Below are 18,284 nucleotides of genomic sequence, written 5' to 3'. Positions count from 1 at the left end.
ACCGGATTATCCAATGGAAGGGAACGAGGTATGCAAACTTATCAAATCAAGTGGATTCGGCCAGCACTCTTATGCATGAATGTCAGAAACAATTATTCAAAAATCCTTCGGATCCCGTCCTACGACGAAATGAGAGGATAGCAGTCAAAGAGTATGTATCAAAGTTATCATTCGAGACGTCTATAAGGAAGCAACAATCTCGAGTCAAATGGCTCACGTTAGATGATCAGAATACGCGATTTTTTCATAGTTCGGTGAAGGAAAGGAGGTCTCGCAATAATATTGTAAAAATTCAAGACGAGAACGGTACTGAAATTAGTGACTTGGAGGCTATTCCAAACAGATTTGTAGAGTATTATATAGAACTGCTTGGTACTGCTTCCCCTCATCCAGAGGAAGATGATGTTCTAACGGAACTAGAGTTCCTGAATATACTCGGACCAAATTCAACATTATCCCTTGAAGCTATGGCATCTCGGGATGAAATAATAGAGGCACTTGCTTCTATAGGCTCAGATAAAGCGCCTGGGCCGGATGGGTTCCCGTCCTTGTTCTTCAAATCATTATGGGACGTGGTGGGTGATGATTTCGTACTAGCCATACAAAGCTTTTTCCGATCAGGACGTCTTCTTCGTCAGGTAAATTCTATTCTAATTACATTGATCCCAAAAACTTCTAACCCTTTGTTGCTAAGTGACTACAGGCTGATATCGTGCTGTAACGTGATATATAAATGTATCACGAAGATCTTAGCAACCAGGTTAAAGCAGTATGTGTCCACTTTAGTCAGTGAAAACCAATCGGCATTCGTCCCCGGTAGGTTAATACAAGATAATATCATGCTGGCGCATGAACTAGTTAGAGATTACGGCAAATCTCAGGGAGTTGATCGATGTGCGGTGAAGATTGATTTACAGAAAGCATATCATACGGTTCGCTGGTCTTCTTTGTTTAAAATCTTGAAGAAGTTTGGGTTACCAGATAAATTTATTGGGTGGGTTGAAGAGTGTGTCTCCACTCCAAGATTCTCCGTTATGGTGAATGGTGGCTCGCATGGTTATTTCGAGGGAAGAAAGGGATTGCGGCAGGGCTGCCCGTTATCCCCCTATCTCTTTGTCATGGTGATGGAAATTTTCTCTATTTTAATTAGCCAAAAACAGCGAAATGGTGATCTAAAAAGCTACATCCCCGTTGCAAAGACCCGATAGTTACTCATCTCTGTTTTGCAGACTACTTAATAGTCTTTACGCGGGGAGATGTTGGTTTAGCTTTAGCCTTACAGAATGCAGTCGACACCCTTTTTAAGGGAACCGGACTTGCTGTGAATGTTGGGAAAAGCTCCATATTTTGTGCAGGGATGACAGTCGAACAAGTGGAGTCTTTTAGAGCTATTTTGGGTTTCCAGATCGGTACCTTACCTATTAGGTACCTCGGCCTTCCTTTACTGGCTTCTCGTTTATCGTATAAGGATTGTTTACCGTTAATCAATCAAATTCAAGTTCGTGTGAAGTCTTGGAAGATACGGTTCCTATCCTATGCAGGTCGTCTTATCCTCATTAAAGCAGTATTAGGTAGCATGCTGGTTTTCTGGACTTCTGTGTTTGTACTTCCAAAAAGAGTCTATAAGGAGATCAACCGAATCTTTAATCGATTCCTATGGAAAGGGTTAGAAGAGGGCAGCAACAGACCAGCAGTAAATTGGCGAGATGTCTGCCTACCAAAGAGTGAAGGAGGTCTCGGGATACACGATATAGAAATCATGAACTACGCACTGAATTTACGGCATGTCCGGGACATTATTAGCGACAAAAATACAATATGGGTTCGATGGGTGAAGCGGAATTTGATTCGCAAGCAAAATTTCAAGACTATGAAAGAACCGAGTAGTTGTTCCTGGTGTTGGAGAAGGATACTAGGCTGCAGAGGTATGGCTAGAGATTTAGTACATTATCTCATTCATGATGGTACACACACTTATTTCTGGAGGAATATTTGGCATCCCATGGGTTCACTAATGGACTATTTTGCCAACAAAACCCGATTTGATGTGAACTGGAGAGAAGACGCCCTAGTATCTGATTTCCTCACAGATGGTCAGTGGATTATTCCTGAACAGTTTCGATTAACATTTGGTGAGGTATTTAATGTGTTACCTGGAGTGGAAGTTGGGGGTTTGGAGAGTGATACGGTGGTCTGGAAAACAACAAGTTCCGGTGAATACACAGTAAGGGACACATATAATTCTATAAGGCGGAATGGTAATCTGGTTTCATGGTCAAAGCTTGTTTGGTGCCAGGAAGGGATACCAAAGCACTCTTTTATCACATGGGTGGCTATGAAGCGAGGATTGAAGACAAAGACAAAGCTCCGTGAATGGGGACTCGAGGTGGATGAGGTCTGCCCACTATGCCTAAGAGCGAGAGAGACCGATGAACACATCTTCTTTCAGTGCTCATTTTCTCTTCAAATCTGGTCAGACTTGCTAAGTTTACTTGGTATACGTAGAAATCATACGGGTATCTGGTTGGAGGAAGTAGATTGGTGTGTGACTACATTTAATGGAAACTCTATTCTTGGTCGCATTGGTAGCCTAGTGTTTAATGGCTATTTCTACCACATCTGGAAAGAAAGAAACAATCAGGTTTTCAGGCAAGAGACAAAGACCGAACAACAGCTAATGCAGGTTGTTGTTAGTGATGTTAAGAGAAAGGTGGTTGCTTGGAAACATAGGCCCATTGGGATTAATGGGACCCAACAGATCCTTGAAAGGTGGAATTTGGTGATCCCACTTAATCTGAAGGCAACTACGACTTGTAAATGGGCAGGCCCACCAGAAGGTCACATTCTCATAAACACGGATGGTGCTTTTGATGCTAATTCAGGTGGTTATGGCGCCATACTTAGAAATGACCGAGGTGATGTTATTGTGGCAGCAGCTTCCCGTACACAAAGATGTTCGATTATAGCACACGAACTGCAGGGGATACGGTTAGGACTACAGTTAACAAATAAATTTGGCAAGAGACAAGTTCGTATTGCTACAGACTCTTCACTAGCTGTTCTTATTTTATCACAAACCGAGAGAGAGCCACCATGGCAGATCACAAGATTAGTCAGAGAGATACAGACCATATGGAATAGTATGGATGATTGCACAATTATACACGTGTATCGCGAAATAAATCAAGCGGCCGATTACCTTTCTAAACTGAAACCAGATTCAGGCTATAAGGAAATGAGTTCAAATGTGTTACCAGAAGAATTAGAAAAGATTGTGAGGGAAGACAAACAGGGTATAATAAGAGTTAGGCGTCATTGAATTTCTTGTTTACTTGTTCTCGATTTTTTTGTTTCCCTTTTCTGGATAGTTGGTTTATTTCTTTATTGGATTAATGTTTCTGTGTAAAGGGTAGGGTCCCTTCAACCCGCTGACAAATTTCAAATAAAAAAAATTTAACAATATAGAAAACATTCTCTAACTTCACTCAATGTTGAGTTATAAAGTTAGAGAATCATGCTATGAGGAAAATGAAATTATTTATGTTAGTTCGAGGCGGAATCTGAACTCTAGAGTTTTCTCTCATTTTGATATCTTCGACGACTAGTTCTTAGTCTCTATTTGCTTTAATATTTTATTATTTTTATCACCAAAACCAATTACAAAAACAAAACCCTACTAACTCTAAGTTTCAGAACAAATTCGACTAGTCTCTGAGGATCGACCCCGGTCTTATCGGGTTTTACTACTTGACCACTGTGCACTTGCGGTATAGACCTTTTAGGGACACCTTTTAGGCCTATCAAGTTTTTGGCGACCATCTCGATTTAGAGATATATACTTCGGTTAGAATAAAGATTACTAACAATGGAGGGAATGGAAGAGATGAAGAATGAGTGAGTGGTCTAATCGGTAAAGAGTGAGTGGTCTAACAGTGAATGATCGGTTGTTAAAGTTAAATATGGTGGAGGACGGTGGAGTGGTCTGATCGGTTGCTGAAGATGATGTATAGATGGAGGGAATGGAAGAAATGAAAGAATGGTTGTCTAAGGAGGCAGTAGGATTTTCTAAAGAGAGGGGTGGGTTTTGATTCTTTTTATAAAGAAGATATTTTGATCCAACGACTGGTGATGCCCAGCCGTTGGATCATATAAATCTGGTTAATGGGGTTAGCGAGCGGGTATGGTAGGTAATTCAGGCGGGCGGGTGGTAGGCTTCCAACGGGCAGGCGGGTGGCGGGCGTCCAACGGGCGGGTGGGATGGGCCCGGACTAGGGTAAGAGGTCTTACCTGTAGCCCGCCCATGTCCGACCGATATTTCGGGCCGGGTACGCCCGAGCCAGGTTCTTCTCGGGCATCGGGTCGTCTGGGACCGGTCAGTGAGGGCCGGGTTTTAAGTTTTCCCGACCCTAACTACACGCACCCAATGTGCTACTACAATTACCGAAAAATGCAGAAGCAAGACAAATTTGACCGCTTTCTAAATTTGCTCACTTTCAACAGAAAGCCAGGCAGAAAAAACATCACAATATACACAATCCCTCCGAGTGCATCTGATGGATGTCACAATATCTTTTACAGTTTGCTGACCATTCTCACTTAGAAACTAAGGTCATCCGCACCAAATCATGGGTACATCACAAAGGAGGATAATTAAACATTGAGAACCAAAATTACACTTAATTAATTCATCAGAAACGTCGAATACCATTCCAAAGAAATGTACGCGATCCATTAACAAGCTCATAACCATCATTTTGCAACTAAATAGAGTATATTTTAAGTGTCATTCTATCTGCAAGTCTGTAGGCGGTAGAATTGCATTGCCACACAAGTTTGGATGACATGCTCCAATCAACAATTAGTTTTCCCACATTACAAAATAAACCCCATGCATTATGTAAATGTAGTCTTCGTAAGTTAGGGTCCATAATACACGAACTGAAATCAGAAGCCTATTAGTTTGTACAATTCAACTATTCTTAGGCACTTCAACAAAAAAAAAAAACAATTCTTAGGCATTCTAAAAAAAAAAAAAAACAATTCTGAGACTGTTGTAAATTGTCGATCTATTTGCTTCAATGTGTATCGATATATGCATGCAACTTAATGGAAATAAAGGAAGGGAAGAGATAGAGGTAATGAGCTATACTATAACAAAGAGATGCTATTGAACCAAACTATATTAGAAGAATTCTTTCCAAACCTTTTCCATACACTTTCTCATTTCTCACAAACTTATATCAACAATACACAAAGTACATCTATTTATAAGGTGGGAGAAGTAATAGGATGTTGACACATACCCTATGTGTTGTCACTTGCATGGTGTGTTGTCACCACCAAGATGACACTTTGCATATGGAGTTGTAGAATGGTGACACATAACCTCATGTGTTGTCACTTGCATGATGTGTTGTCACAACCAAGATGACACTTTGCATATGGAGCTCCCATGTAGTGACACCACATATAGGTGGTTATATGAAAATGGTGGGCATCCATAATGTTTGTTTGGTAAGAGAAAGGTAACCTTAAAAGCACCCAAGACATATGCTAAACCAATAATCTTATGGGCATCCACATCCCTTTGCATAGGCAATGATTATATGGGCAACCACATACCATATAACAGAGACATCTTAACAAAAAAAAGGAGAAAAGAACTGTTCTGAGGCCCACATTTAAGTCACTTTGGGACACATAAATTATCAACTATAACATGTAAAAGTCTGTCTGAGCCATACACTTCGAGACTTGTCCAGTACTAACTTTCACTTTCCACATCGATGCTAAGGCTTAAATACTCGACCGACATTGTTTTTTGACATCTATTTACTTTTGTTTTGTTAAAAAAGTAAAATTACAACATTAACTGTTAACTAATATTAGAAATACATGGTGGAATGGAGTTCCAGATTTTCTTCCGCGGATGATTCCGACCCCATTTGGCTAGTGCGTCGGCTTTTGCGTTGCTTTGTGTGGGAGCGTAGGAGAATGTGACATCCCTGATGTTATTTTTGGGCTTGAGTATTTCTTAGATGAGCTTCTCTGATTGCTATTGGATAACGACACCTTAGTCCTCAATGTGTTTAATTGCATTTAGACTGTCGCTTTCAATATCGATATTCAGGATCTTTAAGTTGAGAGCCCATAATATTCCATTTCGTATGGCTAGGCATTCATATTCTTCTGCATTCTGCCCTGAACTATGTCTTTTAACGCTGGAATTTTTTTCGGCCAGCGCTTTGAGGAAAGCTAAATAGTTTCCGGGGTGTGAAGACTTGATAAAAAATTGGTCAATTTTGTTTGACAATTTTATTTTGTAAATTGTTAGGGGGAAAAATAAAAAATCTCCACCTCACCTCATCATCTTCACCGGCGAAGGTCGTCGGCCGGTCAATTTTCCGGCCGGCGACCTTCAAGCGTTAAAAAAACAAAAAATTCTCTCTCCTCTCTCTCTCTCTAAATTTTTTTTTTTTTTTTTTTTTTAATTTTAAGACCTAGATCTGGTCTGAACAGACCAGATCTAGGTCTTAAATTTTTTTTTTTAGAGAGAGAGAGGAGAGAGAATTTTTTGTTTTTTTAATGTTTGAAGGTTGCCGGCCGGAAAATTGACCGGCCGACGACCTTCGTCGGTGAAGATGATGAGGTGGCAGAGATAGAAGATGAGATGAAGGAGAGAGGTGAGGTGGAGAGTTTTTTATTTTTATTTTGAAACATATTCCCCATAAAATATGTTTCCCCTGAAAATTTTCAAAATTTTGCATATTCCCTTTAAAATTTCACACCCCGAAAACTATTTAGCTTTCCCCAAAGCGCTGGCCTTTTTTTTTTTGCTTTGTCATCATATATTATAAAACCAATACCTGCTCGTTCCGTCATGGAGGTGAATGATGTATCTAAGTTCATCTTATGGAATGGTCTCGATGGAGGGCACCATTGGTGTTGCTTTGGTTGGGCTTTAGTCGCTTTGGACTCCGTTTGTGGTGTTTGCAATGGGGTAGTTGAAGTGACAATGATTTTTGTGATTGTTTGCATTGGGGTTTGATCTGCGCTGAGAAGCAATTTTCACATCTTGCTTTCCAAATAAACCATAAGATTTTAGCTTATAAGTTTGTTATTTCCTCATATAGATCTCTCTATTGGAGCATCCATCGTGTCGCCGTTGTTAGCTGTTCAGTATGAACCTGAAAATAAAATCAAATAGCTCTAGCATAGTGGCAGTGAAGCAAGGTATGATCAATCGTTTCGTTAGTGGCACAGTTTATGCATGAGAATAAGTTTCCGATAAATTTACCTATTTTATCTATGGCAGGAAGGCTATTCGTGCAACATTTCCATAATAATAGTTTAATTCTAGGTATAATGTAAATATTCCAGATAAAATTCTAGTCTGCCGTTTCATTGAATTGCTCATCTCTGTTAGTTCTCAACTGTTTATACATCGATTTAATCGTCTAATTACCTGATTTTGTGAGAGTCCATCTAGATGTATCCTCTGTGTTAGCCTACAAATTTATGCTCAGAATATCATTAGTAATATCACTGTTAAAACATTGGTTAATCAAATTCATATTCCAAGTGTTATTGTCAATTAGTTGGGCCACCCAAGTAAGTTAATATTATTGTGGTTGTGGTTCGGGGGTGGATGATTCGGAATCCAATAGTCATGCCAAATATTAATTTGGGTGCCATTGTTCACATCCCAAAAAACTAAGTTGGCTACCTGCTCGAAATGTTTGCTAATAGATTTCCAGGGCCAAGAGTGGTTACGTTTCGGGAGATTGGGATTGGGGTTTCTTGGGAAATATTTGGCTTTTGAGGAGTTGAACCCAAATAGATTGTGGATTTTTAATGATGCGCCAAGCCAACTTGCTGAGGAAAGCCTGGTTATCGAGATGAGGGAGTCGAAATCCAAGTCCTCCAAGTTTACGAGGACGACAAATGGAGGACCAGTTGATGGTATGAAAACTTTTGGTTTTTACGCACAAAAAAGTCCTTTGTAGGGACTCAATGCGAGTGCTTATGCATTTGGGAATGGCGAAGCACTACATTTGGTATCGGGGAACGGCTGCTGCTATAGTTGAGATAACTACCGAGCGTCCAACTTGTGAAAGGAGATTGGAATGCCGTTTGGAAAGTTTGTTTTGGATTTGAGTGAGAAGAGAGGAGGAAACTTGCTTTTTATTTTTATCAATGAACATGTTCGTACTAAGATATTTGTCCATGGAGGAAGATTGGTGGGCTTTGAGATTGCGGATGATCATTCTTTTGAATTTGGGATGCGAGTTTTTGGAGAAGAAGATTGTGGATTTTGCATAGTTTATCATCTGTCCTGAGGCTTCGCTGAATTCCTCTAGGATTTGTTTAAGATTGTGAATGTTATCCAGTGTATTTTGGCCGAAGATTATGCAGTCGTCCGCAAATAAGATGTTTGATGCTCAGGTTGGAGTTAGGGATTGGAAAACCTACAAACTGGTTAGGGAGATTGTTGGTTTCAAGTAGGCGGCTAAGACGTTCCATGGCTATGACAAATAAGAAAGTGGATAGTGTAGCGCCCCAAATCCCAAATCTCATGCTAACCGCCTTGAAATCGAAGATTTGAGACCTGCAAACTGGATCCACGAGCAACGCCTACCATAAGTGCACAATCAATACCTGAAAAACAAAATAGTTGGGTTAAAACCCAACTGCAGTAGATCTCCTCAAACCTAAGCCTCGGGTAGGCAAGCTCAATCCCCAATCAAGGAAACATTGCATTCTTATTCATGATTGACTTTATCTGAAATTTAACGTGACAACTAACATAATACAGCGGGATTTACCTCATACATGTAGAAACTAACAATTTATATTCTTGATTATTAGGTTTTCAATGTCCTCGCATTCTAATCCAATACTAACTCTCATAATACAACAATCTTTCTCCTTTTCGATAGATATAAAAAGATCACACTTTTAACCAAGATACACCTTTATAGAACCCAAACTTGACAATTTAGTCGACAAAATATTATGCCAAAAGACACAATCATCAAACCCTCGTCGAATGATATGGCAAGTTGGTGTCCACGTTGTATAAGAGTGTGGTCCACAAGGTTACCCTTGTGTTAACGCCGATCCCATACGCTCTATACCTAGGTTGCATCCGGTAGAGAGGGTCGAACCAACCACAAAACTCTTACAATCCTCCACCAACCCCATCACATACAAACAACCAAAAGTAAGATGACAAGTTGGTGTCCACGTTGTATAAGAGTGTGGTCCACAAGGCGTCCCTTGTGTTAGGCCGACCCCATATGCTCCATACCTCGATCGCATTTGGTAGAGAGGGTCGAACCGACCACCAAAACTCATACAACCCTCTACCAATACCATCACATCACACACATAATAGCATCATACAACAAACATAAGTTGAATGAGAGTGTGGTCCACAAGGTCATCCATTGTGTTAGCACCGACCCCATACGCTCCATACCTAGATCGCATCCGGTAGAGAGGGCCGAACCAACCACATAAACTTATACAACCCTCTATCAACTCCATCACATCACACACATAATAGAATCATACAACAAACAGAAGTTGAATGAGAGTGTGGTCCACAAGGTCATTCATTGTGTTAGCGCCGACCCCATAAGCTCCATACCTAGATCGCATCCGGTAGAGAGGGCCGGACCGACCACATAAACTCATACAACCCTCCATCAACTCTATCACATCACACACCCATAATAACATCACACACTCATAATAGCATCACACCACAACCATTGGCTTTAATAAAGAATTACAAACAAGTTCACCAAACCATTCAAGCCAACAACACATGACAAGTCAAAATGGATGATGCTCATAATAGATCCTCACGTGGATCACAACCTCAAACAAACAAATAACAATAATAGTTAACAAATATAGACTCACCAATATAAGGTATCATCTACCTAAGAAATACATTGCTTAAAGAATAGAAACCATGTGAATTATCTCAATAAATTCGCTCATTGGAGATTGTCTCGAAACCTAGTACGAAAACTATTATAACTCCTCACTCGGAACTCCAATTGATGCACCGTTTGAACCACTAGAAAGTAGATAAACAGACCTTTCCAACCATACAAGATGCACACCGAGATTCATTATCAATCAATACCAGATTTAATTTTAATCTAGACTGAAATACAGTAGGGACTGTTCTGCCACCTCGTACGAAAACTACTATAACTCTTCGCTCGGAACTCCAATCAACTCACCGTTTGAACCAATAGAAAGTATACAAACATACCTTTCCAACAATATAAAATACACACCGAGATTCATTATTAATTAATACCAGATTTAATTTTAATCTAGACCAAAATACAGTAGGGACTGTTCTGACACCTCTACGAAAACTATTATAACTCTTCACTCGGAACTCCAATTAATTCATCGTTTGAACCACTAGAAAGTAGACAAACATACCTTTCCAACCATATAAGATACATACCGACATTCATCATCAATCAATACCAGATTTAATTTTAATCTACACCAAAATGTTATCCTCTATAGATGTGTTGCGGAATTCAAGATAAAACTAATATCTGAATCATTCAATCATTCTTTATAGAACTTATGTGATTAACAATACTAAACCTATCATGGAATAAATTGTAAAAAGCCTACAAAATAATTAGGAGATAGGAAATTTACCTCTTGTTATCTTAGATGACATCAAGACCACAATCATGCCTCTTTCTCTCTCTAGAGGACTCCATCTCTACCTCTTTTCTTCTTTACTCATTATTCCTTCACTAAGGAGTGGCTTGTTGAAGATTAAGAAGATATACCAACTATATCATAAACAATACATAGATTTCTTCAATTTGTTTATCAAAATCTTCTACAAAGAACATCATTTCTCTTTCTCTCTCTAAGTATTGTTCTAGATCTACAAAAAAAAGCTCTACACTCTTTTTATATAATCACCTCAAGTAACCCTATTTTTCCTTCTAACCTACTTCTATTTTATGATACTCAAGCCCACACTAACTTACTCTTCATATTAGGCCCAAACCTAAATTGACCTAGAGTTTTGTTATTTCCACCTAATTTGATATAAATAAGAAAATAGGGGTGTTACAATCTTCCTCCCTAAAAGAGGATTTCGTCCTCAAAATCAAACATACCACAATCACAAACAATATGCAATCAAGTGTAGCAACTGCTAGAACATAAATATTATACAAGCACAAGAAATACAACACAACATAAGGCACTCTGTACCCACAGGTTTAAGCAAAAAACATTTACAAGCTTGCTACAACAAATCATAAGTTACACATGATCGGACTCGATACAAGTCACAAACGATGTACAATCTCTATATCATAATAGCAAACTCATATGATATCAAAACTTTCATAACATCGTCTTTTAACTAGATTGATTATGCAATTCTAGAGATCCGTACATTTCAATTTCCCTTTTGAAGGGTTATAACCAATTTCGAGGTCCACTTGATAGCTTCACTTGCTATCCGTGTGACGCCCCGTGTCCCATAATAGACAAGACCACGCCCCGGCAACCTACAGAAGAGCCGAAAATCCGGCAGCACCTCCTCTGTAAATCGAACCGGTCGTACCTGTAACCTGTTATGCAAACCATACATTCGCATACACAAACACAAACACAACAGAAGCAAAAATGAAACATAATCAACTAAAAAACTCTGGTTCCAAGCCGAACCACCAGAACTCGGTTAACTCATCCTGAAAAAAACACCATACATCCCTGTACAACCTATGTGATACATATATATTTATAATACATGGTGTCCAGTGTATAAAGGTATAACTTAAAATATAATGAGAAGAAAACAAAAGAAACCAAATAAGACAGCTGTGAAGCCACCCCACGCCCTCTGCGGATCACGAGCCTCAACTGTCTCACAACGACAATCAAACTACAAAAGAAGTACCTGCACACTAAGAACTAGTAGGGGGTCAGTAACTCACCGACACGAGTTAAACTGATAGAGGAGTCCCAAAACAAAACTACGATAAAACCCTTTCACAAGTAAACCATGCACATATATAAGTATATATATATATATATCAATCCTAATACTAGCATACAATAGCAGACTTAACTGCCCACCCTTGGTATGCCTCTCAATTAACAAGGAGTTACCCAGAGAATTCTATAGTACTTTGGCTAGTACCGTTCCATACCGGCACTAACCAAGCTCGAGAAAGTGGCTTACCCTAGGTAGGTAAACCCCCCTCCCACTAGGCGACTCTACAGTCATTGAAAAGCTAACCTCGTGATAAATATATACACCTAGCTTAACTAGATACGTTTTAGCTTCACCGAAGTCGAATAGTCAGGTCGCCCCTCCAGTATTCGTGTTGGGACGAAAAACATATTCTCATCGGTACCTAGCATGCAACTATTTCTTCTTGTTTTGGAAAAGCATTTATTGTGTCAACAGTCGAAATAATACTCTTTTCTTGTGAAAACATCCTTCACCCACAATCTCAGCAGATTCGAAACTCGCCCGTTACTCCCTCGACTGAGATAGGCTTTTTAAAACATTACTTATCTTATCACACACAGAAGTGGCACAACCAAGAGTCATATCATAACGTGTAGAGGGATCCCAATCACCATACCAGTCGGGCGGTCAGAGGTGTACAGCCCCTGATCCCCGAGGGTAAGAACAAACAGGCTTACAATCCAATCGAGCGGTCAAGGGTAGCAAATCCCTGAGCCCCGAGAGTCCAACCTAAACGAGAATCCTGGCCAAAGAGTGGAGCACTACAACTGCCAAGACCCTCATGACTCTTCTCAGTGCACTTCACCAATCACATACAACATACGAAATCGTTACGTTTTCAAAACATCGATTTACAATCCGTTTAGAAAACCATTTCTCTAAAAATCATTCGTAAGATATTTTCCATATATAAACCATCACATCAATAAGGAAGGTTCACGATAACAGTTCCATTGAAATCAACGTCTAAATCCTCAAAATTGCCAATCGATAAGCACTATTAACGATACAAACTTTATCGTAACCATTAACGAAATAGACACAGTCAACGTCGTAAGTGTCATTGAAAACAACGGTATAAATCATGCAACATGATCATCTATCCATCTAAACATAGTGATGCATGCATATCTCCTACTCCTAGCATGAATCTATATGATAATATAAAAGAAAACAAGAGATCACCCCTACCTAGTGATGCAGGACTCCGTCCTCATCCAATTTGCTTCGAGTATCTCGCCCCCAACTCATTTCGGCTTTCCTTCCGACACCCTAGATAAAGATAAACCTTAGATTCTTCGAGAAGAATAAGAATCTTAACATAACACAAATAACTCCGAAAGAACCATAAGAAAAAGAAATACAAATAAGACTTGACTCGCATTAACGTCGGAAGAACCTGAGTGACTCTATCACGTCTTAGCTTCATTCCCATTTTAACTCTGATCGGTTTCGGTCATACCATAAATAGATGGAAAGATAATTCAATTTCTAATATTTCATTACTTAGTATCTCGGTCAAACTTAAAGTGTACGGTCATCAAAATAGCAAAATACAAACAGCAGCGAATCTTTATTTCCTAACAGCGCGCTGCGCACTATAACAGTCGTAACTCTCTTGTCCGAGATCGAAATAACTTGTACCATACCTTTTCGAAAAGCTAGCAACCTAAGCTATGACTTTCGTGTTTTAGGAAAGTTCGTACGAGCAATATATCAATCCCAGAATGGCTCGGACAGTAGGCGGTATTCAGTCCCTCAAGTCGTCGTTCGATCGATAAACTATATCACATAATCTCTCTAAAGTTGCTTTTATACCAAAATTGCTTAATTCCCAACCATATAAACCCTAGAACTACATGAATTAGGGAAATCTCTAAATTCCATAAACCCCAAACCCTAGAATTTAAATAAGCTAATCAAACATGAATATTACCTTGATTTAGATGGTGTTGAGTTGCTTCTTCATAATTTCATCTATTCCACCCAATCTCCTACAAATTCGAAGTAAAAAGACTCCATTAAAATCAAACATAGCTGAAATTCTGTCTAGAGAGAAATAGGATTTTACTTATCAAAATTCCACAAAAGCCATGCTTAGATCACTTCATGAAACTTAAATTCAACAAAACAAGTTTTCCCCTTTGAATCTCTACCAATTTCCTCTCTTTCATCGATTTTTCTCTTGACCCACGAAACCCCAGCACTACTCATGGACTCGGCTGGAAGAAGAAGGAACTCGGTTATGATTTTCTCCTCAAAACAACCGATTTTACACTTTAGTCCCTGTAGTTCTCCTGATTGCACATTTAGTCCCTTCGCTTAACTTGGCCTGAGTGCAAGTTTAGTCCTATTATAACCCGTCCCAATTTCCTTAATAGTCCTTCATCAAACCTCATTATTCCGTTCCTATTATATGAAAGCTTGGGATGTTACAATCTTCCCCCCTTAAAAGAAATTTCGTCCTCGAAATTTGACTACAAGCATACCTTGACTTGTGAAGAGTTGAGGACGATGTTCTCGCATTTCGGCTTCTTTCTCCCATGTTGATTCCTCGATGTTATTGTGTCTCCATAGGACCCTCACCAAAGGGATTTCTTTGTTTCTTAACACCTTTAATTGTCTGTCTTCAATCTTGATTCGATGGACTTCATAGGTGGCGTCTTCATCAATTTCTAACTCGTCCCAATTAATCACATTAGATGGGTCTGGTTGATATTTCCTTAATTGCGAGACATGAAATACATTGTGAGCTTTCTCTAACTCAGGCGGCAACGCTATCCGATACGCCACTGCCCCAACCCTTTCCAAAATAGCAAAAGGACAACGAATCTCGACGCTAGCTAACCCTGAAGTCCAAATCTCTTTACTTTGTTCATTAGTGACACCTTTAGATAAACATGCCATTCACATCAAATTGTAACGTTCGTCGTCATTTGTTGGCATCACAATTTGGTCTACTCTGGCTAGCCACATTCTGTCCTTGATTAACTTCGCCTTACCAACTGTCTCGTGAATCAAGTCTGGTCCCAAAATACTTATGTCCAGCATACAGGGGATCTACAGGGTCGCCCGTATAAAGCTTCTAAGGCTGCCACACCAATAGTGCCTCTTTACCGTTATTATAGAAAAAACTGCTAAGAATAAATGATCCGCCCAAGAGCCTCCAAAACCTAAACACACATGCTTGAAGCCTGTCTTCAAGGATCTGAATGGTCCTTTCTTACTGTCCATCTGTCTGAGAATGAAAACTTGTACTTATATACAATTTCGATCCTAGAGCTAACTGAAAAACCTCCCACAATCTTGATGTAAATCGAGGATCACGGTCCGAAACTATTGATGTCGGTACTCCATGCAGTCTGATGATGTTACCTAAGTACAAGCCACCAAGCTTCTCTGGTGAATAAGTCAGGCTTACTGGTATGAAGTGAGTTGATTTGGTAAGTCGATCCACGATCACCCTTATTGCATCATGTCCTGATCTGCTTCTAGGTAAATTTGTCACAATCATCGTTATACGTTCCCATTTCCATTCTGGTACCTCAAGTGGCTGGAGGAGTCTCGCTTCACTTTTGTGTTCAACTTTCACTCTCTGGCAAGTATCACATACCTTCACATATTATCTTGTCTCTTTTCATTCCTGACCACCAAAAACTTCGTTTCCAATCCTTGTACATCTTTGTAGTCATTGAGTGTACCGTATGTCGAGTCCTATGAGCTGTCTCTAAAACCTCTTTTCCAGTCTTCCTTTCACTCGGTACCCACAGTCTCTTTTTAAATCTCAACCTGCCATCCTTCTGTATCTGTAAGTCCAGGTTCTCACTATCCTCGGCTTGCCCTTTAATCTTTGAGTGTTGATGATTAGTAATTCACTTGCTAACAACTGCTCAATGAATCTCTGATCTACTCTCGTATTTGTCGAGTTATTCTCAACCCAACTCATTGTCAGATATCTTTATCCTTCGATATTGTACCATCGAATAACTGAAGATCCGATAAGATTCTCTAGCATGTTCTTTTGTTGTCCCAACCAATTTACATGATCTGATAACTTCCTTGGGTAGCCTCTACTGCTTGGACATATAATCTCACAACATCTTATATTTTATCAACCTTATAGTTTTCATTTACCTGAATCTCTGAGCTTTTGACAAATACTCATCGTGTAAGTCCTTTTATTGTATTATCCAGGTTGTATGATCCTTTAAAACGTTATTTGGTTATTAAACTTCTTATGTGGTTCAATCCGTAGCTTCTTGGTTACTCGAGGGCATTTCCCGTATTACCGGTTCGCCTAGGTTAGCTACTCCTGGCAATGCCTTCATATGAGAATCACCAGCTCGAGTGACTTAGGCTCACAAGATTTTACCACAACTCCATCATTAGTGACCAAGTTAACCATGCGTATGCATCCGTAACTGTGTTGTCTTCAAGCAGTAACCATTGTTGCCCTCATTGCTAACCCACTTTGTTACATTGACTTTCCTTGACTCGTTGAAAATCTCCCAGTCCCCTTCTTCTAGGATTACTTTAATGATTTCTCTATCCTTGTTCCGACTGAACTCATATGTACATCTGTTGACTTGTTTAACCATTCGTTTTACTAGGTTGGTTCTTATACGAGGATCTGATTTCCACTTCGTTCCCAACTTACGAATTCCTTAAAATCTCCTCTTTTCTTTGTGACCTCCTCCGAAAGATAACTTCTCTAAACCATACTTGTTTCCTCAAGTTCTGAAACTGTATCACCTGAATAAGTCATTAATCGATCCTTTGATAACCATTATTCTCTCAATGCGGAACTTCCTTTTTCTGCCTTCCGTAACATTTTAGCTAACTCAATCACCTTTCACACCACCATGTACCAATTTTACTTGCCCTCTCCAATTTGATTGTATTTGGTCCTTCCACAACCCAGAAGTGATTTACACCCAAAAGTTTCCTACCAAATCCACTGACTAATCCTGTCTGTCATCCTAGTCTTACTAGTTGTCGGTACGAAAATTTCGTGGACACCAACATCCTATTAATCTAACACCCAACTCTTATGACCAAGTTGCCCTTTCTTCACTAATCTTAATTGCCTCGATACTCAACTTTCCTTCATCATTGGTAACTATTATCCAACTCACAGCCAGTTTGTCTTTCTGACGAATCATAGTCCTTTCTAAGATTCCAACCCCACATTAAACCACACCGAAGGAATTAACTTACGATTATCACCCACCTATTGGTTCTTCCTTTTGCGAGTAAAACGAAGCAATAAACAAAAATCACAAGAAAAGCAAAACAAATCAAATACTATATAGCATCTTTTACTCTTGATAGTTTTTAATCTAGAATCTTTTAGACACCTAGCCTTGGCCAATTTTATCTTTCCCTAAAACTCAGATTAATCTATGCTCTATACTCCACACGACTTATCGGTCACCAGAATTCATGCTCTGATACCACTTATGACGCCTCGTGTCCCATAATAGACACGACCACGCCCCGACAACCTACAGAAGAGCCGAAAATCTGGCAGCACCTCCTCTGTAATCGAATCGGTCGTACCTGTAACCTGTCATGCAAACCATACATTCACATACACAAACACAACGGAAGCTAAAATGAAACATAATCAACTAACAGACTCTGGTTCCAAGCCGAACAACCAGAACTCGGTTAACTCATCCTGAAAAAAACACCATACATCCCTGTACAACCTATGTGATACATATATATTTATAATACATGGTGTCCAGTGTATAAAGGTATAACTTAAAATATAATGAGAAGAAAACAAAAGAAAACAAAAGAAACCAAATAAGACAGCCGTGAAGCCACCCCACGCCCTATGCGGATCACGAGCCTCAACTGTCTCACAACGACAATCAAACTACAAAAGAAGTACCTGCACACTAAGAACTAGTAGGGGGTCAGTAACTCACTGACACGAGTTAAACTGGTAGAGGAGTCCCAAAACAAAACTACGATAAAACCTTTTCGCAAGTAAACCATGCTCAATCCTAATACTAGCATACAATAACAGACTTAACTGCCCACCCTTGGTATGCCTCTCAATTAACAAGGAGTTACCCAGAGAATCTATAGTACTTTGGCTAGTACCGTCCCATACCGTCACTAACCAATGTACTCAAATTCTCTCGAGAAAGTGGCTTACCCCTAGGTAGGTAAGCCCCCTCCCACTAGGCGACTCTACAGTCATTGAAAAACTAACCTCGTGATAAAT

The 18,284-nt window shown here is 39.5% G+C and overlaps 1 protein-coding gene and 1 long non-coding RNA gene across 2 annotated transcripts; both read right to left on the bottom strand.

Moving 5' to 3' along the window:
- Positions 1-11,685: 11,685 nt before the first annotated feature.
- Positions 11,686-14,278, bottom strand: LOC147548471 (uncharacterized). Its single transcript, XR_015238545.1, has 4 exons — positions 14,118-14,278; positions 13,983-14,040; positions 13,238-13,318; positions 11,686-11,982 (listed from the first exon to the last, which is right to left on the bottom strand). It is a non-coding gene; the product is annotated as an uncharacterized LOC147548471 (long non-coding RNA).
- A 216-nt stretch (positions 14,279-14,494) lies between these two features.
- Positions 14,495-14,953, bottom strand: LOC147548470 (uncharacterized). Its single transcript, XM_086668056.1, has one exon. The coding sequence runs from the start codon at positions 14,951-14,953 to the stop codon at positions 14,495-14,497; it is 459 nt and encodes a 152-aa protein (XP_086524182.1).
- Between the last annotated feature and the right edge of the window lie 3,331 nt (positions 14,954-18,284).

Source organism: Eschscholzia californica, unplaced genomic scaffold (assembly GCF_041429995.1).
Source record: "Eschscholzia californica isolate CP2 unplaced genomic scaffold, dmEscCali1.0.p SCAF_3, whole genome shotgun sequence".
Classification (NCBI taxonomy): Eukaryota; Viridiplantae; Streptophyta; class Magnoliopsida; order Ranunculales; family Papaveraceae; genus Eschscholzia; species Eschscholzia californica.
This window is presented reverse-complemented; position numbering and strand designations above follow the sequence as displayed.